This window comes from Salvelinus namaycush, chromosome 1 (assembly GCF_016432855.1).
Source record: "Salvelinus namaycush isolate Seneca chromosome 1, SaNama_1.0, whole genome shotgun sequence".
Classification (NCBI taxonomy): domain Eukaryota; kingdom Metazoa; phylum Chordata; class Actinopteri; order Salmoniformes; family Salmonidae; genus Salvelinus; species Salvelinus namaycush.
The window spans coordinates 71105442-71122584 of NC_052307.1; the positions used below are offsets into that span (position 1 = coordinate 71105442).

The 17143-nt window shown below is 44.5% G+C and overlaps 1 protein-coding gene and 2 non-coding genes across 3 annotated transcripts; all 3 read right to left on the minus strand.

The window, feature by feature from the left end:
• Nucleotides 1–588: 588 nt before the first annotated feature.
• LOC120048216 (importin-7) lies at nucleotides 589–16771 on the minus strand. The gene is made up of 24 exons (XM_038994004.1): nucleotides 16595–16771; nucleotides 13460–13541; nucleotides 9803–9956; nucleotides 9519–9677; nucleotides 9221–9377; nucleotides 8757–8846; nucleotides 8475–8569; nucleotides 8037–8121; nucleotides 7642–7876; nucleotides 7382–7458; nucleotides 6374–6490; nucleotides 6068–6157; nucleotides 5661–5826; nucleotides 5343–5503; nucleotides 5002–5130; nucleotides 4304–4370; nucleotides 4003–4128; nucleotides 3803–3900; nucleotides 3607–3702; nucleotides 3244–3464; nucleotides 2910–3118; nucleotides 2350–2556; nucleotides 1792–1908; nucleotides 589–1662 (listed from the first exon to the last, which is right to left on the minus strand). Exons 1-24 carry the CDS (start codon nucleotides 16676–16678, stop codon nucleotides 1562–1564), a joined length of 3123 nt encoding a protein of 1040 aa, XP_038849932.1. The 5' UTR covers nucleotides 16679–16771; the 3' UTR covers nucleotides 589–1561.
• Nucleotides 2044–2189, minus strand: LOC120057322. Its single transcript, XR_005477903.1, has one exon. It is a non-coding gene; the product is annotated as a small nucleolar RNA SNORD15 (small nucleolar RNA).
• On the minus strand, nucleotides 6692–6869 carry LOC120057340. Its single transcript, XR_005477906.1, has one exon. It is a non-coding gene; the product is annotated as a small nucleolar RNA SNORA23 (small nucleolar RNA).
• Nucleotides 16772–17143: the final 372 nt, after the last annotated feature.

Consider the following 17143-nt stretch of genomic DNA (forward strand, 5'->3'; position numbering starts at 1 on the left):
AAATTATTTCACTTCACCTATGTTATTATACTTCATATTCGTGCTGGTCGTTCAGCACAAGAAACAAATATAGAATCCTAAAAAACGTTTTCGAAGTTGGACACAGCCATTTTGGAACCGCAAAGCCTCATGGTAGCCTAAAGTCGAGCGAGGTAATGTGGGCAATGCAGTTGAATCAAACTCAAGGGTATTTGTAATGCATTTTATATACATTGACATTAGCCAGCAGTGTCTGTTAAATGAAACTACCCAGATCCAGGAAAACGGTATGCAGTTTGAAGCAAGTTTATGGCCACGTTCTAGTTCGTCTATATCGTGCTGCGCAGTATGCAGTTATATCGGTCACTGATAATGTAGACACTGTAAAGCTCTACTAGTGGGAGTGATCAACGCTAGCCAAGGAGGACAGGACACCCTTCGAACCCGTAGTAGCAAATTAACTAGAATTATAATTAGCTGGCAGCATAGTTCTAAATAGATTACATATCACCTGATATGACAGAGTATACAGACAATCACTCAAATATAGGCTCCAAATCAAATGACTGAGTGCACAACTGTGTAGCTGTTAGTAAACAGTCAAATGCATGCAATCCAACTTAACTTTTTTTAATATGTTGGTGTGTGTGTGTGTGTATATATATGGTTCATCCATACACCAACCAGATGCTTGAGACCTTCACGATCAAGTCCAATTGTACATGCTTCAATGAAGTATCCAATTGACTTTCAGTGCTCACAACACCTCTTGTATCGAAACTGAACACCAAGAGCATTCTCTTTTTTTAGGAATCAAGAATGTTTCCATTTTAGCAGCAAAGTGACGCCACTCATTATTCTACACCGTAACCAAAGTTACAGCAGTTTGTGTTTTAAATGGTCTTAATTGATTTAAAAATTGCAGTCTGATACAGAAGGCTAGGAGACCTGAACAATATGAAAGTGCTAGTCATTAATTTACAGAGATTAGGCATCACATAGTGCTATGAAGTATCCAATATGCTACATATGAATACACTAGATACCTTACAAATGCCTCTGGTTGTTTTTGCAAGGCTACTTAAAAATCAAGAACCTTGGCTTGTATATACACACATAACAAACATGAGAATTTGTTAATGCAGAAAATAACGTAGACAACACTACTGCCAGAGGTATAGTATAATCCTATCACGCACAGCCTTTTGGCCAAAACAGTGAAAATGATTAAACATTTAGTCCCGTTATCAATTTCAAATTTTTAAGCCCTCCCGTTTTGTTTAAGTGAAAAAAAAAAAAAAGGAAGTCCCCGTCCTTGTATCCTCCACATTGGATCCCAGAAGACAATGTTGTTTAGAGCTTCTTTTTTCTCTTGCTTCAAGCTCAAGTTCTTGGTTTGTTTTCCCAGCCATTTGTTGCATTTGGTTGTCTTCCCACTTCTTCTGGTGCTATTTCCAATTTGATAGTCAGATTGAAGAGTCAGTGAGAAGAACCAGTTCTGGAACCACTACTTATGGGAACAACACAAGCTTTTTTCACTTCACTACAATCAGTCAGAGTAATAAAAGGGAGAAGGGATGACTCAATTCATTCCTGGAGCGTTGCCTCCAAAGTTGAAATTAGTTGGCACCACTTCTGGCACTGTGAACTTGTATCCGCCGTGCTTCTCGATCATTTTGGATTCTAGAATGACGAAAATAGGGCAATTATACAACAGGCCAAACATGGAAAGTGTTTATTTCCTATGAAATTAAAACAATTAAATAAAAATTAACAGCTGTCTAATTGTATGACGGGGAAACATTTACTTACCATGTGCTGCCCGCCTCTGGTCTGCAAGTGTCCCAATGTCATGCAGGTGTTTTCCTTGTTCCTCATCAAGGGTTTGTGTGAGTGCCTGGTACCATGCTGGGTCACGGGTCTGAATATCTGAGTTGGAGAAATACAGTTAAGTATTTTCCTCCCCTTTTAGGTACGAATTACACTTACCGGTAAGCATAAAAAATGCAACATATTGCATTCATATCTTCAATACCGAGATCTTGTTTGTATTGTGTTTTTAAACCTTCTCAGACAAATGCCTCGATGTCTTCAACTTAAGAACACGCTGCTGTGGGGAACTGAACCCAGAGACACAGAACGTGACCCTGACCCAGTGACCACAGACAGACAGAGTCCCGTTCCGACTCGTCATCGTATCATCACTGAAGAGCTTGTACTAATAATGCACTGTAAATAACAGGCCTCACAAATATGTTTCGTAATATTATTGATTGAGCGTAAACACTTATTCACTGTTTATATCAAATTTGTGTCCTTAACTTGACGACCCATCACTAGCTTTGTGTGCCTGAAAGGTGGTCTCCTTACTCTGTAGTATGGCCTTGAAGATCTGGTATTCATCCACCAGGTTGTCTTCATCATCTACAGCTGTAGTGTAGCCCTCCAGTGCAGTCTCCTCTGCGTCGTCCTCATCCCAGTCCTCATCATCCCCATCCTCTCCTGCATGCTTGGCCAGCATCTCCAAGTACTCCTGGCCCTCCTCATCAATGTCATCCTCATCACTGCCCAGCTCGACTGAGGAAAGGCACAATGGATGCAATTATTACTGATCAATCTACTAACACAACTCAAACAATCTACCATTGAAGTGCTCCTTGCAGCTGTATCTGATCTATTTACTATAGTAGGAAGATTAAAATAGGTGAGTGACAATGGGACAGCACAAATTTCAGAGGATAGCACAAATTTGGGGTGGCAGGTAGCCTAGTGGTTAGAGTGTTGGGCCAGTAACCGATCGAATCCCCAAGCTGACAAGGTAAAAATCTGTCGTTCTGCTGCTGAACAAGGCAGTTAACCCACTGTTCCTTGTAAATAAGAATTTGTTTTTAACTGACTTGCCTAGTAAAAAAATAAATAAAATGCAGTACCATTCTCCTCATCCTCCTCTCCATCTTCATCATCATCTTCATCCTCATTCTCGTTCTCTGCTTGACAGGCGTAGGCCCTCTTGAGGCCGTTGAAGAGCAGGATGGCTGCGGGAAGCAGTTGGCCGGCCACCTGGTTGACAGCCTGGGGCCTCTGCTCCAAGTCAATGAGAGCACACAGGCCAAGCACGCAGATCTTCCTATCGTGGAGCCTGGGGGATAACATAAAATATCTTACTGCACATGTTTTCTCTATTTGATATCAAACTATATGGGGGACCAGAGAAACCAGACGAGCTGTAAATATATTAAACATGAGCATCTTTCATGGTCTTACCCCAGGAAGCAGTCAACGTCTTTGAGCCACTGGGAGATGAAGTGGTTGGTGATGGGCTCAGTGTTGTTTGGGAAGCGCAGGTTCTCCAGTGTGTTGAGCAGCAGAGGAGGGCTGTAGTACAGGGCTGCGATGGCCACTTGCAGACACATGGTCCTCAGCTCACTGGTCTTCACCTCCCTCGTCAGCCTCTCCAGCGCAGCCGCCACAAACAAGGGAACAACCTGCAGGAGCGGCAAAGAAAGTCAAAGGTGAATGTATAGTACAGTGCTTCTCAAAAGCAGTTACTTTGATATTCAACAAGCTTAAATAAGATTGAATACAGTCATAGCCATACAAGATTTAGTGTAGAAGCCAGACGCTTACCTGATCAATTCCGCGCCCTTTGCACTGCAGAATAACCACCTCCAACAGCTTGGCTGCATGACACTCTGGATCCTCACCTGGATCGCCAGTCAGAACCTGCATGGACAACAGATTATCAACCTGTTCACACCAGCAAAAATATACACCACCAATATAATGTGTGAGCACATTGCACAGCGGCTGTTAATTACTGTACCTTCTTGCACATGCTGTAGATTATCTCCAGGTATTTAGTGTCAGACAGGAGAGTGTCTGTGTCAACCGTGACGTAGTTGTGAAGGAGAGGCATCATGTCTGAAATAGAGTCACATTCCCCATTTAATATAGTCTGTGTCTATATAATAGTCAAATCACCATAACAGGCAGTTGAGACTAGCAGGTTGGTGAGCAGTATACCTGTGAAGTAGTCAAAGCCATCCTGCTGGAAGACCTCGAACACCAAGGGGAGGAGCTGCCACATCTGTGAGGACACCTGCTGGCAGGTCAGGCTGTGTGCCAGAGACAGGATCTCCTCGTAGAACTCTGAAAATCAACACACACACAGGCTGGGTGTCAGACAGAGGTAAATATAGGACAACCCCCACAGAGTGAGGCAGTCACGTAAATTACTCTAGGCACCTCACCCACTTGCGCGTGTCAGAGAGACGGGAGGACCCGGTTTGAATGTGGTGGGACAGGAAGAGCAAGGGAGACTTACCCAGGACGTGCTGCTGCAAGACGGTGCCAATCACCTGCAGACATATACCCTCCAGCTGCTGGGTGATCTAAAACAGAAACCCCATTCATTTAGTCTCTGATTTCCAGAAACCCACAGTGCACTGGAACACACACGCACAGAGATTCACCATGAACATACATGTGGTGCTGCAAGAGTATATTTAATTATTTCATTGTGCAAGTAATTTCCAGAAAACCAAATGCCTGTGGGTAGGCACATTGATAAAAACAACATCACAAGTCAACAGCTGATCGCTTTACTTTACACAGTCAACGACCATGAGTAGTATACCAAGAAGACATATCTAACTGTTGACCAACATTTGCTGGTTTGGCTGGTTCCAAGCTCCACGGGTCCTGTGCGTCGGCGGACGTACGGGCAGAGAGCCACAGTGCTATTTCTAGAGGCATTAGCCTGCAAGGCACTTTGAAGAGAGAACAGCGTGTGTTTCCAGGAGCGGGTGGGCAGCTGGAAGTGTGTTGGCAGGCAGCACTATGACTTTAGCTGGGAGGGAAGCTGCTGTACTAAGTTGGTGTTTGGTTGAATGGCTGTAAGTAAATATGCCTTGTCCGAACCAGAATGGCCAATAGGGCAGGAGCCCATATCCTGTTTCTGTAGCGTGAGACAGCTTGATGTACAAGTAGACCCCCCGGACAGGACGCCATGGCTGTACTCACCTCTTTGTGGTCCTCCACCACACTGAGCAGTGTGTCGATAGTGTTGAGGATGCCCATGGCTGTCACCGCCTTGTCGTCCCCTCCCTCCTCGTCAGGCCCCGTCTGGATGACCTGGTTGAAGGTCATCGCCTGAGGAGAGATGGGAATAACAGCCATAAGTGGGTTTCCCTGAGAGCAGGGTCTTTAAAACCAGACCAACATGGAACTAGGAGAGATGGTAATTGGACCTTATTTCCTCTCTCCATGGCTGACAAACGGAACCATAAACGGATCAAAGGAAGACGACTTCCTGCGCAGGGCCTTTTTATGAGTCAGGTACTGAGCGCACACACACTCCTCACCAAGTGCTGTGTCATCTCCACGGCGATGGGCGTGACCTCTTCGCTGTACTCGCAGATCATCTTCTGGATCACGTTAGTGAGGTCATCGTTCTCCGTTTCACGCACAATGTGCAGGAGGGCCTGCATCACAGGCCGGATGAAGGGAGTGATATACTCTTTGGCTAGGAAAAAGGAAAAACATGACAGAGGAGCACTTAGTGATAATCAGCTATATCATTTGGATCCAAGAAGAACATAAGTATTAATGTTATACAGCAAAGACTCCATATACACTAATGGTGTGTTTCTGAGTCTGACAGTGGAGAGATAGCTAGCTACCTTTCTCCTGGTTGCTGATGAGGACCTGCAGGGCGATGGCTGCCTCCACTTTAACAGGCATCTCGTTGTCGTTGATCAGGCAGAGGCGGGTCAGCTCCAGGGCTGTCTGCAGGTTCTGGTCACTCTTAAACTTGACCTCACAGAAGTAATGCAGGACCCAACAGGCCTATGGGGAAACACCAGAACAAATTGGCTATACTTTTGCCGAATTCTCCTAAATCTAGAATTTCTATCTAGAACTATCAAGATGTGAAGAGTTAAAAAGCCACTGCAATGAGGGAAAGCAGAACTTGCAGAAAGCACTGGTGTTTTACCAAATCATTGTCATTAATATTCTTGATACACATGCTCTCCCCTTCTCCCCACTGGAGCCCTGGGCCAGAATGATCTGGCAACGTGACACTTACTCTGGCTCTCATATAGCCCAGCTCACTGCGGAACAGAGTGAAGACGTGGTTCTGCAGCATGAACTCCATCTGGTCTTTATAGACCTTTTTCTGTTTGGGGGGAGAGGAAGAAAAATGCATTTTTGTTAACCATGAATTTCATTAATATATTTGACTGTCACGTGGGATCCATAAAGTAAACTTAAGTAATAAAACAAATTGGCAAAATAGTTACATGCAGAGTCAGCTACCTCATCTGATGAGTATGTGGTCAGACCAAAGGTCAACTAGAAAAGAGGAGATAGCAGATGGTGTTGGGTTAATCACCTTGAGCAGGATTTCAGCCAGAGAGCCAATCATGTGCAGCGCTCCGTCCTTCTTCCTGGGGTCAGAGGTGGGCTCAGTGAGGATCTGATAACAGAAGCCCATGGTCTTCTGAAGAACCTAGAGAATAAAGAAATGCATTCAGTCAAATGTGCTGCTTCTCTGTGTATCCTGGATAACTGCTTCACATTAACATCAAGCACCTTTGATATGTCCCAAATGGCACACTAATCCATGTATAGTGCACTACTTTTGACCAAAGCCCATGGGTTAGTGCACTATGTAGGGAATAGGGTGCCATTTGAGATGCAGGCCAGGAGAGTTTGTGGGAGAGTATGGAGGCTGGCCCGTGGTGAGGAGTCAGAGACGTCACAGGTCAGTACTATGATCTCCAGTGGCTCTATGGCTGCAGGTGTGGAGTGAGCACCGCCGCACAGACTGTAAGACACAGCCAGACGGCAGCACGTAACATGGACAGGCACCACACACCCTGTTCACCCACAGCCAAAACGGAATAGAACTACCTCCATGCTAAAACACCTTAAATTTAGAACAGAAAGAAAGCCGTAATACATCTGACTAAGGAGCTACAGCAACTAAAGTAGTGCTTTCTTCCAGCTATGCTCCTTTGTTTTCCAGTGTTCTCCTGGCTGGACTCATCCACAGACCAGTTCCAACAGCTCTGTACTGTTGCTGGAGCAACAGGGCGCTAATGAGAGCCACAACAGGGCCGGGCAGGAAGTCGGCGTGGGCCATAAATAAGGGCAGGGGTGAGGCCAGTAAAAAAAAAAAAACAGGCACTTGGCCATAAAGGGTATGCATCCCAATGGCACCCATTCCCAATATAGTGCACTTCTTTTGACCTGGGCTCTGGGGGGAAAATAGAAAAAAGTAGTGCACTATACAGGGAATAGGGTGCCATTTGGGATGGAACCATGATCACATCATGGCCGGCTGTTGACCGTGCCAGGACCAGGAGGACTCAGCTTGCAAATCAGAACCACAACTCACTTCTTTCCTCTTGTTGCAGGAGGTGAAGAGCAGGGTCTGGGCAGCCGTGGTGGGAGAGATGAAATCCTCGAACACATCTGAGACGGGACAGAGTCAGCAGATCAGATGGCACATTGCATTGGTTTGTTAGAGTAGCTTTACACAGTTAAATCTTTTAACTGATCACTTCCAGGCAGTCACTCTGATTCCAGGACATTCCTTTTGGATGACTAACACCACGGAATATTTCTCTGATTTCCAAAAACAAGAATGGCGCTTACCAAACTTCATGCGAATGTACTCGTATGGGTCCTCCTCCCACAACTCCTGGTCACTGTCCGTGTAGCACATGAGGGGGAAAACCACATCCTGAATGATGCCCTGGATATGTGGCTTCAGGTTCTTCCAGGTGACAGCGTGTGCGATTCCCTGGTTAATATAGTTGAGTGTCTGCTGGAGGACTCTGGGAGCCACGTATTGCTTCTCCTTGTACTGATATAAGACCTTCAGCAGCACCTACAGACAGACAGGCAAATCAGTTCCCTCTGGTTGAGATCAGACTCCCATGCAGACAGACACAGCTGAAAGGCAACCTTCTGTCCCTCAGTCAATCACAGAGTCATGCATCACACAGCTTTCAGCTCAGACAAAGCCAAGAGCGGCCTTGGCCTCTCACCTGTTGTGCTGCCACTGCGTATCCCTTGAGGAAGAGATCGGCAAACTCTGTGTACTCTTTGGTAGTGTTGCCTGGGCTGCCATACCTGGGAGGGGTTTAAAGATGCTTTCACAGGTTAATATACACTGCACCAAAAAATAAACGCAATATAGTCATAGTCTTGGTCCCATGTTTCATGAGCTGAAATTAAAGATCCCAGACATTATCCATACGCACAAAAAGTTTATCCAATTTTGTGCACACATTTGTTTACATCCCTGTTAGTGAGCATTTCTCCTTTGCCAACATAATCCATCCACCAGACATGTAATGATAAGTGACATCATTAAGGGATTATCACTTTCACCTGGTCAGTCTCATGGAAAGAGCAGGTGTAATGTTTTGTACACTCAGTGTAGAATCAGTGACAGTGTGCTGGGGTGGGTTGAGTAGGCTTACCTCTCGAAGAGCCTGGCCAGGATGTGGAGGGCCCACTTCTTACACTTCCACCAGGGCAGCTCAGGTCTCTCGTCCTCATCCACCTGCAAGGTCTCCTGTGAGGCACAGACGGGGAAGGAAAAAATAAATATATAAAATAAAAATAAAAATCAGCTTTGTTTCAACTAGCAGCAATAAAATAAAGCAAACAAACTACAGCTAATCTGTTTGGGAGCTACTTGATTTGCATAGTCAACCTATTTGTGCTCCCTCCTTGCCCTACCACAGTAAATCTGCCCTCACCGGAGGCACGTCTCTGTCCACCACTGTCTTCAGGATCTCCATCCACTCCGTCAGGTTCTGTCGGTTGATCAGCTCCAGGGGGAGGTTATACTGTGGACAGAGAAAAGGAGAAATCCCGTCTATTCAATTCAAAAAGCTTTGTCGTCGTTCCAATGGACATTAGACAGCAGAGCAATCTGGCATGCTGAGGGGGGACAGGTCTTGCCCAGTGGCCCACATGACAGTGGCATCACAGCCAGCAGAAGAAGCAGCCCACATGGACCAGATGGTCCTCAGCCCTCCCCCAGGACAATCATAATCGACCCATCTCCAAAACCAGTATTATGGAAGAAGTAGCTAAATAACTGGAAACTACAGCTATACATCCACATTTAGACAAATACCCTACACTCCCTATACAAATCAGACTAATATATACACTTAACTTCTAAGAAGGTGAGCGTGAAGGATGTGGTCAGTAGTACCTGGAAGAGGGCGTAGAGGATCTTGAAGATCTGTTTTTGCACCAGGACAGACTCACTGGAGGGGTCAGGGAGCAGCTGGATGAAGCGGTCCTTCAGCATGGGCATGAAGATCTGCATGGCTGCCACCAGAGGACTGCGCTCGTCCGGCTTCTTGTACCTGTCAAACACACAATCAGAAACATCAACCACCCGAATACATAGCAAACAGCTCTATAATACGGTCTCTGTCCCAAATGGCACCCCATTCCCTAAATGGTTGGGACACAAACATGGTCACTCTAAAACAAGGAGTCCTTACTCGTAGTTTTTAACCAGCTGGTAGAGGCAGAGCAGGATGCCCAGCCAGCCGGCGCTGTTATCTGACTGCAGGTAGAAGCCAATCTTGTCCACGATGGCTGTCCACTTGCCGGGGTAGTCGTGTTTAATCATGTGGTGGATGCATGTTGTCAGCTGCACTCTGAAGGGTTAAAGAGAGCGGAGAAAGGTTGGAAGACAATTTGGTTGATCCGAGCTACCTCTACCCCTATCCCCCCTCTGCCGACTCTGTGCAGTGAGCTGAGCAGCCACAGGGTGGTCGGTTACCTGATGCGCTCGGGGGAGTGGATGATGGCCTCCACGATGTTGTCACGGATGAACTGCCTGTCCTCCTCTGGGATGTTATTGACAGGCGTCTCCGTGCTGGTGCCGTCCCCCTCGCTCCAGTGCTGGGTCACCATGTTCTTTAGGTAGATCACCCCTAGGGAAGAGAGAGGTGGACCATCAACTGACTGAACATAAAACAGGCTTCTTAGAGATCCTATTAAAAATGGATTACATACAGTGCATTCGGAAAGTATTCAGACCCTTTAACTTTTTCCACTTTGTTACGCCAGCCTTATTCCAAAATGGAGTAAATAGTCCCCCCCCCCCCTCAAAATACACCATAATGACAAAAACATTTTTTTAAATTAAGTATAGAAATTTTGGCACATTATTTACAAACAAACTGAAATATCACATTTACATAAGAATTCAGACCCTTTACGCAGTACTTTGTTGATGCACCTTTGGCAGCGATTACAGCCTTGAGTCTTATTTGGTATGACGCGACAAGCTTGGCACCCCATTCTTCTCTGCAGATCCTCTAAAGCTCTGTCAGTTTGGATGGGGAGCGTCGATGCACAGCTATTGTCTGGTCTCAAAGAGTTCAATCTTGGTTTCATCAGACCAGAGAATCTTATGTTGCTCATGGTCTGGGAGTCCTTTTGGCAAACTCCAAGCGGGCGGCCATGTGCCTTTTACTGATGAGTGGCTTCCGTCTGGCCAAGCTACCATAAAGGAGTGCTGCAGAGATGGTTGTCCTTCTGGAAGGTTCTCCCATCTCCACAGAGGAACTCTAGAGCTCTGTCAGAGTGACTAACGGGTTCTTGGTCACCTCCCTGACCAAGGCCCTTCTCCCCCGAGTGTTCAGTTTGGATGGGCGGCCAGCTCTAGAAAGAGTCTTGGTGGTTCCAAGCTTCTTCCATTTAAGAATGATGGAGGCCACTGTGTTCTTGGGGACCTTCAATGCTGCAGAAATGTTTTGGTACCCTTCCCCAGATCTGTGCCTCGACACAATCCTGTCTCGCAGCTCTACGGACAATTCCTTTGACCTCATGGCTTGGATTTTGCTCTGACATGCACTGTCAACTGTGGGGCCTTATATACAGGTGTGTGCCTTTCCAAATCATGTCCAATCAATTGAATTTACCACAGGTGGACTCCAATCAAGTTGTATAAACATCTCAAGGATGATCAATGGAAACAGGATGCACCCGAGCTCAATTTCGAGTCTCATTGCAAAGGGTCCGAATATTTATGTAAATAAGTTTTATAAAATTGCATACATTTCTAAAAACCTGTTTTCGCTTTGTCATTATGGGGTATTGTGTGTAGATTGCTGAGGATTTTTATTTTATTTAATGCATTTTAGAATAAGGCTGTTACATAACAAAATGTGGAAACGGGAGGGGTCTGAATACTTCCGAATGCACTGTATGTAATTCTAAGGTAGGCTTAATGTACAGCTGGTATTCCACCCACTTAGATTTAATTCATGCAAATTGTATGGTATTGAAGTAAAATCTGCTTTGATCATGAGGTTTAAATTGAACACTTCCAATTCCTATGGAATTGCAGCTGGTTAAAGTGGCACAATATTCTCCACGTCTCCTTAAAATCACTTTACATCAGGGAGATCTCTAAATTGTTAGAGTCAGTGTGACATTGGGAGGAGTGAAAGAGTCCATCAGCCTAGATAGCAGCAGCGGATCTCATGACCAGCACATTCACTGTGACTCCTCTCATGTGCTCAGGCTGAGAGGGAGTAGCAGTCGGCTGGAGGAGTAAGTGGAGTGCTTTCACACCTCTCCTCTCAGTCCCAACACACTAGCATGGCCCTGTTCATTAGCACTCCCCAGCCAAGCAAGGAGTCACTCAAATATTCATCCTTCCTCTGCTCCCTGAAATTACAGCAGAAATTACCATCTTCAACTGATAAAATCAGAGCAGAGCAGCAGAAAGAGGCCTAATTCCTTGAGTGAGTCATAGAACAGAGGTGTAAAAGTGTAATTTAGTTATGGGTTTGCAATAGTTCCCCCTCTCGTGTTGTAGCTCAGACAGTGAGTCTGAATTTGGAGTACGGGTGTGAATTGTTCTACAGAGCCACAATGGAGCGTCTGAGGTCAGTGGCTCGCAGGCAGGGTGAGGCGGTGGATAGGGGGTCAGACAGACTGCTGACACAGATGTGATTGCCGTGCTGCTGGCTGGGAAGTCATAATCCTGCCAGTCAGTACTGACACAGCAAGATTCAACATCCCCCTAGCCCACACATGGAGGCAGGGAATAGATGATTCCTGAAATTGCAAATAATGCAATTGCCTATAATATCAGTGTGACAGGTTTGAACAAACCATGACAAAAAAATATATATTATCTGTCATAAGCAGGAGGGCTTTTGTCCTCAATAGGAGAGGAACCAGGGTCTGATCTCACTGCCTTTATGGGAATCCCAGGCATTTGCCTGCTAGCTGGTGACGGAATCACTTAGCTCCTCCCTTTGCATGTCAGATTACAGCAAATGAGCCTCATTACCACGGCACTTAGGGCCAAAGTGCTGACTGTGAAGTTCCTGTGGCTCTCCTGGGGAGAGGTGCCAAGCCAACTTTTAAGCATCTTTTACCCAATGGCATGCCATATATGATCTATCCCGTGCCACCACTGCAGCTGCATTAACTTAATGCAATCGGTCTGAATCGGAGTCAGGTGCAGCAGGGCTCTATTGCAGGACAAATAGCACAGTCACAAGAAGGATAGCATTCCTGCTCAACACACCAGTTCCTGGAGGTTTGTTTAGAAATATCCAGGTCATCTGTTTGACAAGAGGCACACAGATTAGCACCCAATGCATAAGGCAGGATGGGCTGCTGCCACGTAAGACTTTCCTCCAGGCAGTCACATTACTATTGTGTTGTTGAAGCAAACTACAATGTAGAACTGACAAAGTTGCAAGATTGAACATGATACTATGGGTGAGCACAATTTAATATGCTAGTGTGGAGGCTAGCAACAGGTTGAAAATGACAGGCTCTGTCTGGCAGCCACCTGAGGACTGCAAACTTTTTAAATTAAATGAAAGTAAAATGAGCCACTGATCAAGAGCAGATCGTCCTACCATATAACTGCACATCATTACCATAGAGGCATGTGTGACACATGGACAGGCTATGAACGGTCCCTCACACAGAGCATCTCAAACATGTGGAATGTTATTTTATAATAAAGGCAGCTGTATCAACGACTAGACAGACTGTCCAGACCGAGAAACTATAATTTCACTAGAGCTCCCTAGCAGACTAAAAGTGTGAAATGTCAATGCCATAGGACAGGATAAAATAAGCTGCAAAGGTGCATAATAAAGATTGCATCATATACAACAAAAACACCTTTCTTCTCTTTCTATCATGTGTGTATCTTGGTGAACAAATGTACAAGTTCATGGGAAATTGGTCAGTCTTCACAATATGACTGGTGTCATCAGTGTGGGAGCTGTGGTAGTCAGGGGAGGGGTCATCTTTGAGAAAGCGTGCTCAGTTCATTTGAGCTACAGTTGTAGATACTCTTCTCACCTTTCAGTTCCGGTGAATTTCCATCTGCAAGAGAGCCCAGAAGCCCGCCCCACAGTATCATAATAATAACATCTACCCATCCTCTGAAACTCACCTGCTTGTCTGACGGGCAAATCTAACTGATCAGACATGGTGACTTGCAGCAGAGCAGACACAAAATTCACCTGGGTGTGACCCTGTAAATGAAAGCCGGAAAGGATGCATGAATATCAAACACTGATGTGTATTTGACCTACATATCAGCAAAACAAACAGTGTATAACATATTAACAAGAACCATGTGTCTGTCTTACTACCTGCAGATAAAAAACAAAAATGAAAAGCAAGAGAATTTTGCCATTTTACCTGGGTATGATCACTGTGCCTGCCTTGTTTATTTGGATGTATATGCTTTATTCATTTGGATGTATAGGTTTAAATGGCTGAAATTAAACTATTCGCAATGAGGGATAATACAGAGTGCCCAGTTTTTAGGGAATTGCTATAAGTCTACCATGTACTATTTGCAAGTAAGAAAAAGTGTGGCATGGCATTCCTTTTGATTCCGTGCCAAGCAAATGACATGACAATGCCGCAAAAGTTTGTGTCCAGGGTCAGTCTGTTATATCTGGAGTGATGACTCATTGCTGTCCCCAGTCCACCTGGTCATGCTGCTGCTCCAGTTTCAACTGCTCTGCCTGCGGCTATGGAACCCTGACCTGTTCACCGGACATGCTACTTTGTCCCAAACCTGCTGTTTCCAACTCTCTCTACCACACCTGCTGTCTCTAACTCTGAATGACCGGCTATGAAAAGCCAACTGACATTTACTCCTGAAGTGCTGACCTGTTGCACCCTGTACAACCACTGTGATTATTCTTATTTGGCCTTACAGGTCATCTATGAACGTTTGATCATCTTGACCATGTACTGTTATAATCGCCACCTGGCACAGCCAGAAGAGGACTGGCCACCCCTCAGAGCCTGGTTCCTCTCTAGGTTTCTTCCTTTCTAGGCAGTTATTCCTAGCCACCATGCTTCTTCATCTGCATTGCTTGCTGTTTGGGGTTTTAGGCTTTGTTTCTGTATAGCACTTTGTGACATTGGATGATGTAAAAAGAGCTTTATAAATACATTTGATTGATTGAATGATGACAGTAATGCCATATAACCATTATATTGAGGCATGGAGCTCCATTAGCTGTAGCTAATACAAATACAGCTACTTAAGGATGCCAAGACGCCAAAACCTTGATGCAACAGATACATTATATTATGTAACCCCCCCACAAAAACACACATCAAAGGAATGCAGACCCCCACATCCAGGCTGTCATTTGAGACTGCAGCATCTGCATCAAACAGTGAGTGTCACCTCTCCCTATTCTCTAGACACTAACTAATAATGTTAAAACTTAAGATATCCAGTATACACAACAGTGCAGCATACTTTTCCCAGAATCACTTATATAAAAGTGAATGAAAATGGGTCTCAATGCTTTGCCCCACCCATCCTTACATCACTTGCTATATTAAGTGAATACTGTTCAGGCATAACTGCTTCAGATGAGTCAAACGTAAGCAAGGAAAAATAGCCTCCTCCCCTCCTTTCCCTATAGATAACAATGCACTACGAGACCTCTCCCTGGATACAACACATGACTCAGATCAAACAACCCAACTGCACATTCTTGTTCTGTGGATAAAAATGATTGGCTTCGTATATTCTGTTGTCACGAAAAACAAAACAACTACATCAGATTGTTGAGTGAAGAAGTTCATGTACATTTTATTTTTGAGCCTTGCTAGGCCTACTCTTATCAAACTCAAGTTAGCTAACAATACGTTCGAGTTGATTATACACAATATGTACATATCACAGACATAACTTGACTTAAAGTTCACTCAAACCCCAGCTACTCGACAACACCGTACATATATTGTTCTAAGGATAGCATAGCCGATAACAGACCAGAGTATACTTGACAATTGCCCAATTGAGACTTCTTCCTAATAGCTAACGTTAGCTTTTCACGTCGCGAGCGAAACATGGCTAACTATGTGACCATGAAAGAATTCACGCCGTCCGTATGTTAGTCATCTATGGCACGTCTACATTTTACATGAAAAGTCGACATCTAGACAATGATAATAGGCCATGTTGCACATAACCTTATCAAATAAAATAGCTAGCATTAGCGAAATTATATGCGCACGCGGACAGTTCATCGAATGACTCAATATAATTGATGTTACGCTAGCCGCAAAAGGTTGCTAACGTAGCGCTAGCCAGCGAACATTCATTTTTCCCTTTGGCTTTCACAAATGACGTACAAACAAAACGTTTGCCCCGTTACTACACCCTTTATTAAATGCGTAGCTATTATTAATAATTGCCATTCTTTACTTTATATCTTGCACGTTAACTAGCGTTCGATAAATCAGACCTACCTATCTAGTTAGCTACGTTCATGAAAGGCAAAACCAGCAAGCTAAATAATAATCTAACATTAGCTACTCCCATATTAGACATACATTTATATTGATAGTCAAGCTTTTATCGTCATACTTTCCTAACTAACGTTACACCTGTAAATTCGTCCGATTGGTGACATTTTGAATGGCCAACTAGTTTAGTTAGCTATCTAAATTCAACGGGCTAGCTAGTTAGCACTACTGCTGTACAGGGCAATGTCAGCAGTTTAAAAAAACACCTTGACACGTGAGCCACTTAGCCAATTTCCTATCACAGATTTTCAAACTTTTAGCAAACACTAGCTACATTCGTATACTAGATCGTATGATTTAGTTAGTTTAGACAAAACTGGTATTAATGGCATAATTTGTCTTTCCAACGATTCAAACATGATACATCAACTAGGCCAAAACCAAGCATCGTCCAACAAGCCTTTTTACTGCGTAGCTAGCAGCTAATTATCAAGGAAGCTAATGCTAACTTCCCGCACGTTTTTAAAGAACCAGCTGCGGATACGCGGGGTGGATTCGCTTGGAGTTGCCGATCTTGATGTTAAAATATAATTCGAAACTTTGACATTACACCCGTACCGGCAAAAGTCTGATATGTTTCGGTGAATACATATGTCGAAGAGAATTTTTGATCTGTCAAAGTTCTGGACTGACTCTGGACTCCCATAGCCACAAGCTAGGAGGACTCCATTCCATCTTTGATGTGTGACACAACAGAAGAGGCCCGATCCGCGCCACAACCACCACCATCACAAGTTTTTACCTCGTTCAGCTGTCTCTCCGCGGCCTCACGCAAGTTTGGGTCCATGGTACCCCGAAGGGCCTCGATCAATACGTTAGGATCCATAGCTAAATCTGGTATGGCTCGGATTCAGTATTTCTGTGGTCTATGAATTCCCAGTCAATGCGCACATGGACGCACGGCTCTTCAGTTACCGGCGCGAAAGGAAGAAGTGAATGAAGTACCCGGATAGATCAGCGCCAAATTTCTCCAACACGAACATCCGCTTCGAACTATTGCACTCTAGGAGTTGTAGTTTTACATGTGTGATATCGCTCTCACACTGTCTTACAGTCAGTAAATAAAGACACTGCTGATAATGTGAACAAAATATTATGAAAATGGAAAGCATGTCATAGCAGTTGGCTAGTAGATTTGAAGTTTTCAGCATCATCTTTCATGATGATTTGGATGACATCATAACATCAGAGAACAACCAACATCTATCTAGATGTTGTACTCAAAACCTAGTCACATAAATGAAAGCTACTAATATTACTGCTACTGTAAAAACGACAATAATATACTATA

Coding starts and splice junctions, on each gene's coding strand:
- LOC120048216 (XM_038994004.1), bottom strand. CDS start 16,678: ATGGATCCTAACGTATTGATCGAGGCCCTTCGGGGTACCATGGACCCA. Junction 3,703..3,802: donor TCTACAGCATGTGCAAGAAG/GTACAGTAATTA, acceptor TTGTCCATGCAG/GTTCTGACTGGCGATCCAGG. Junction 1,909..2,349: donor CTTCAAGGCCATACTACAGA/GTAAGGAGACCA, acceptor TCTCCAACTCAG/ATATTCAGACCCGTGACCCA.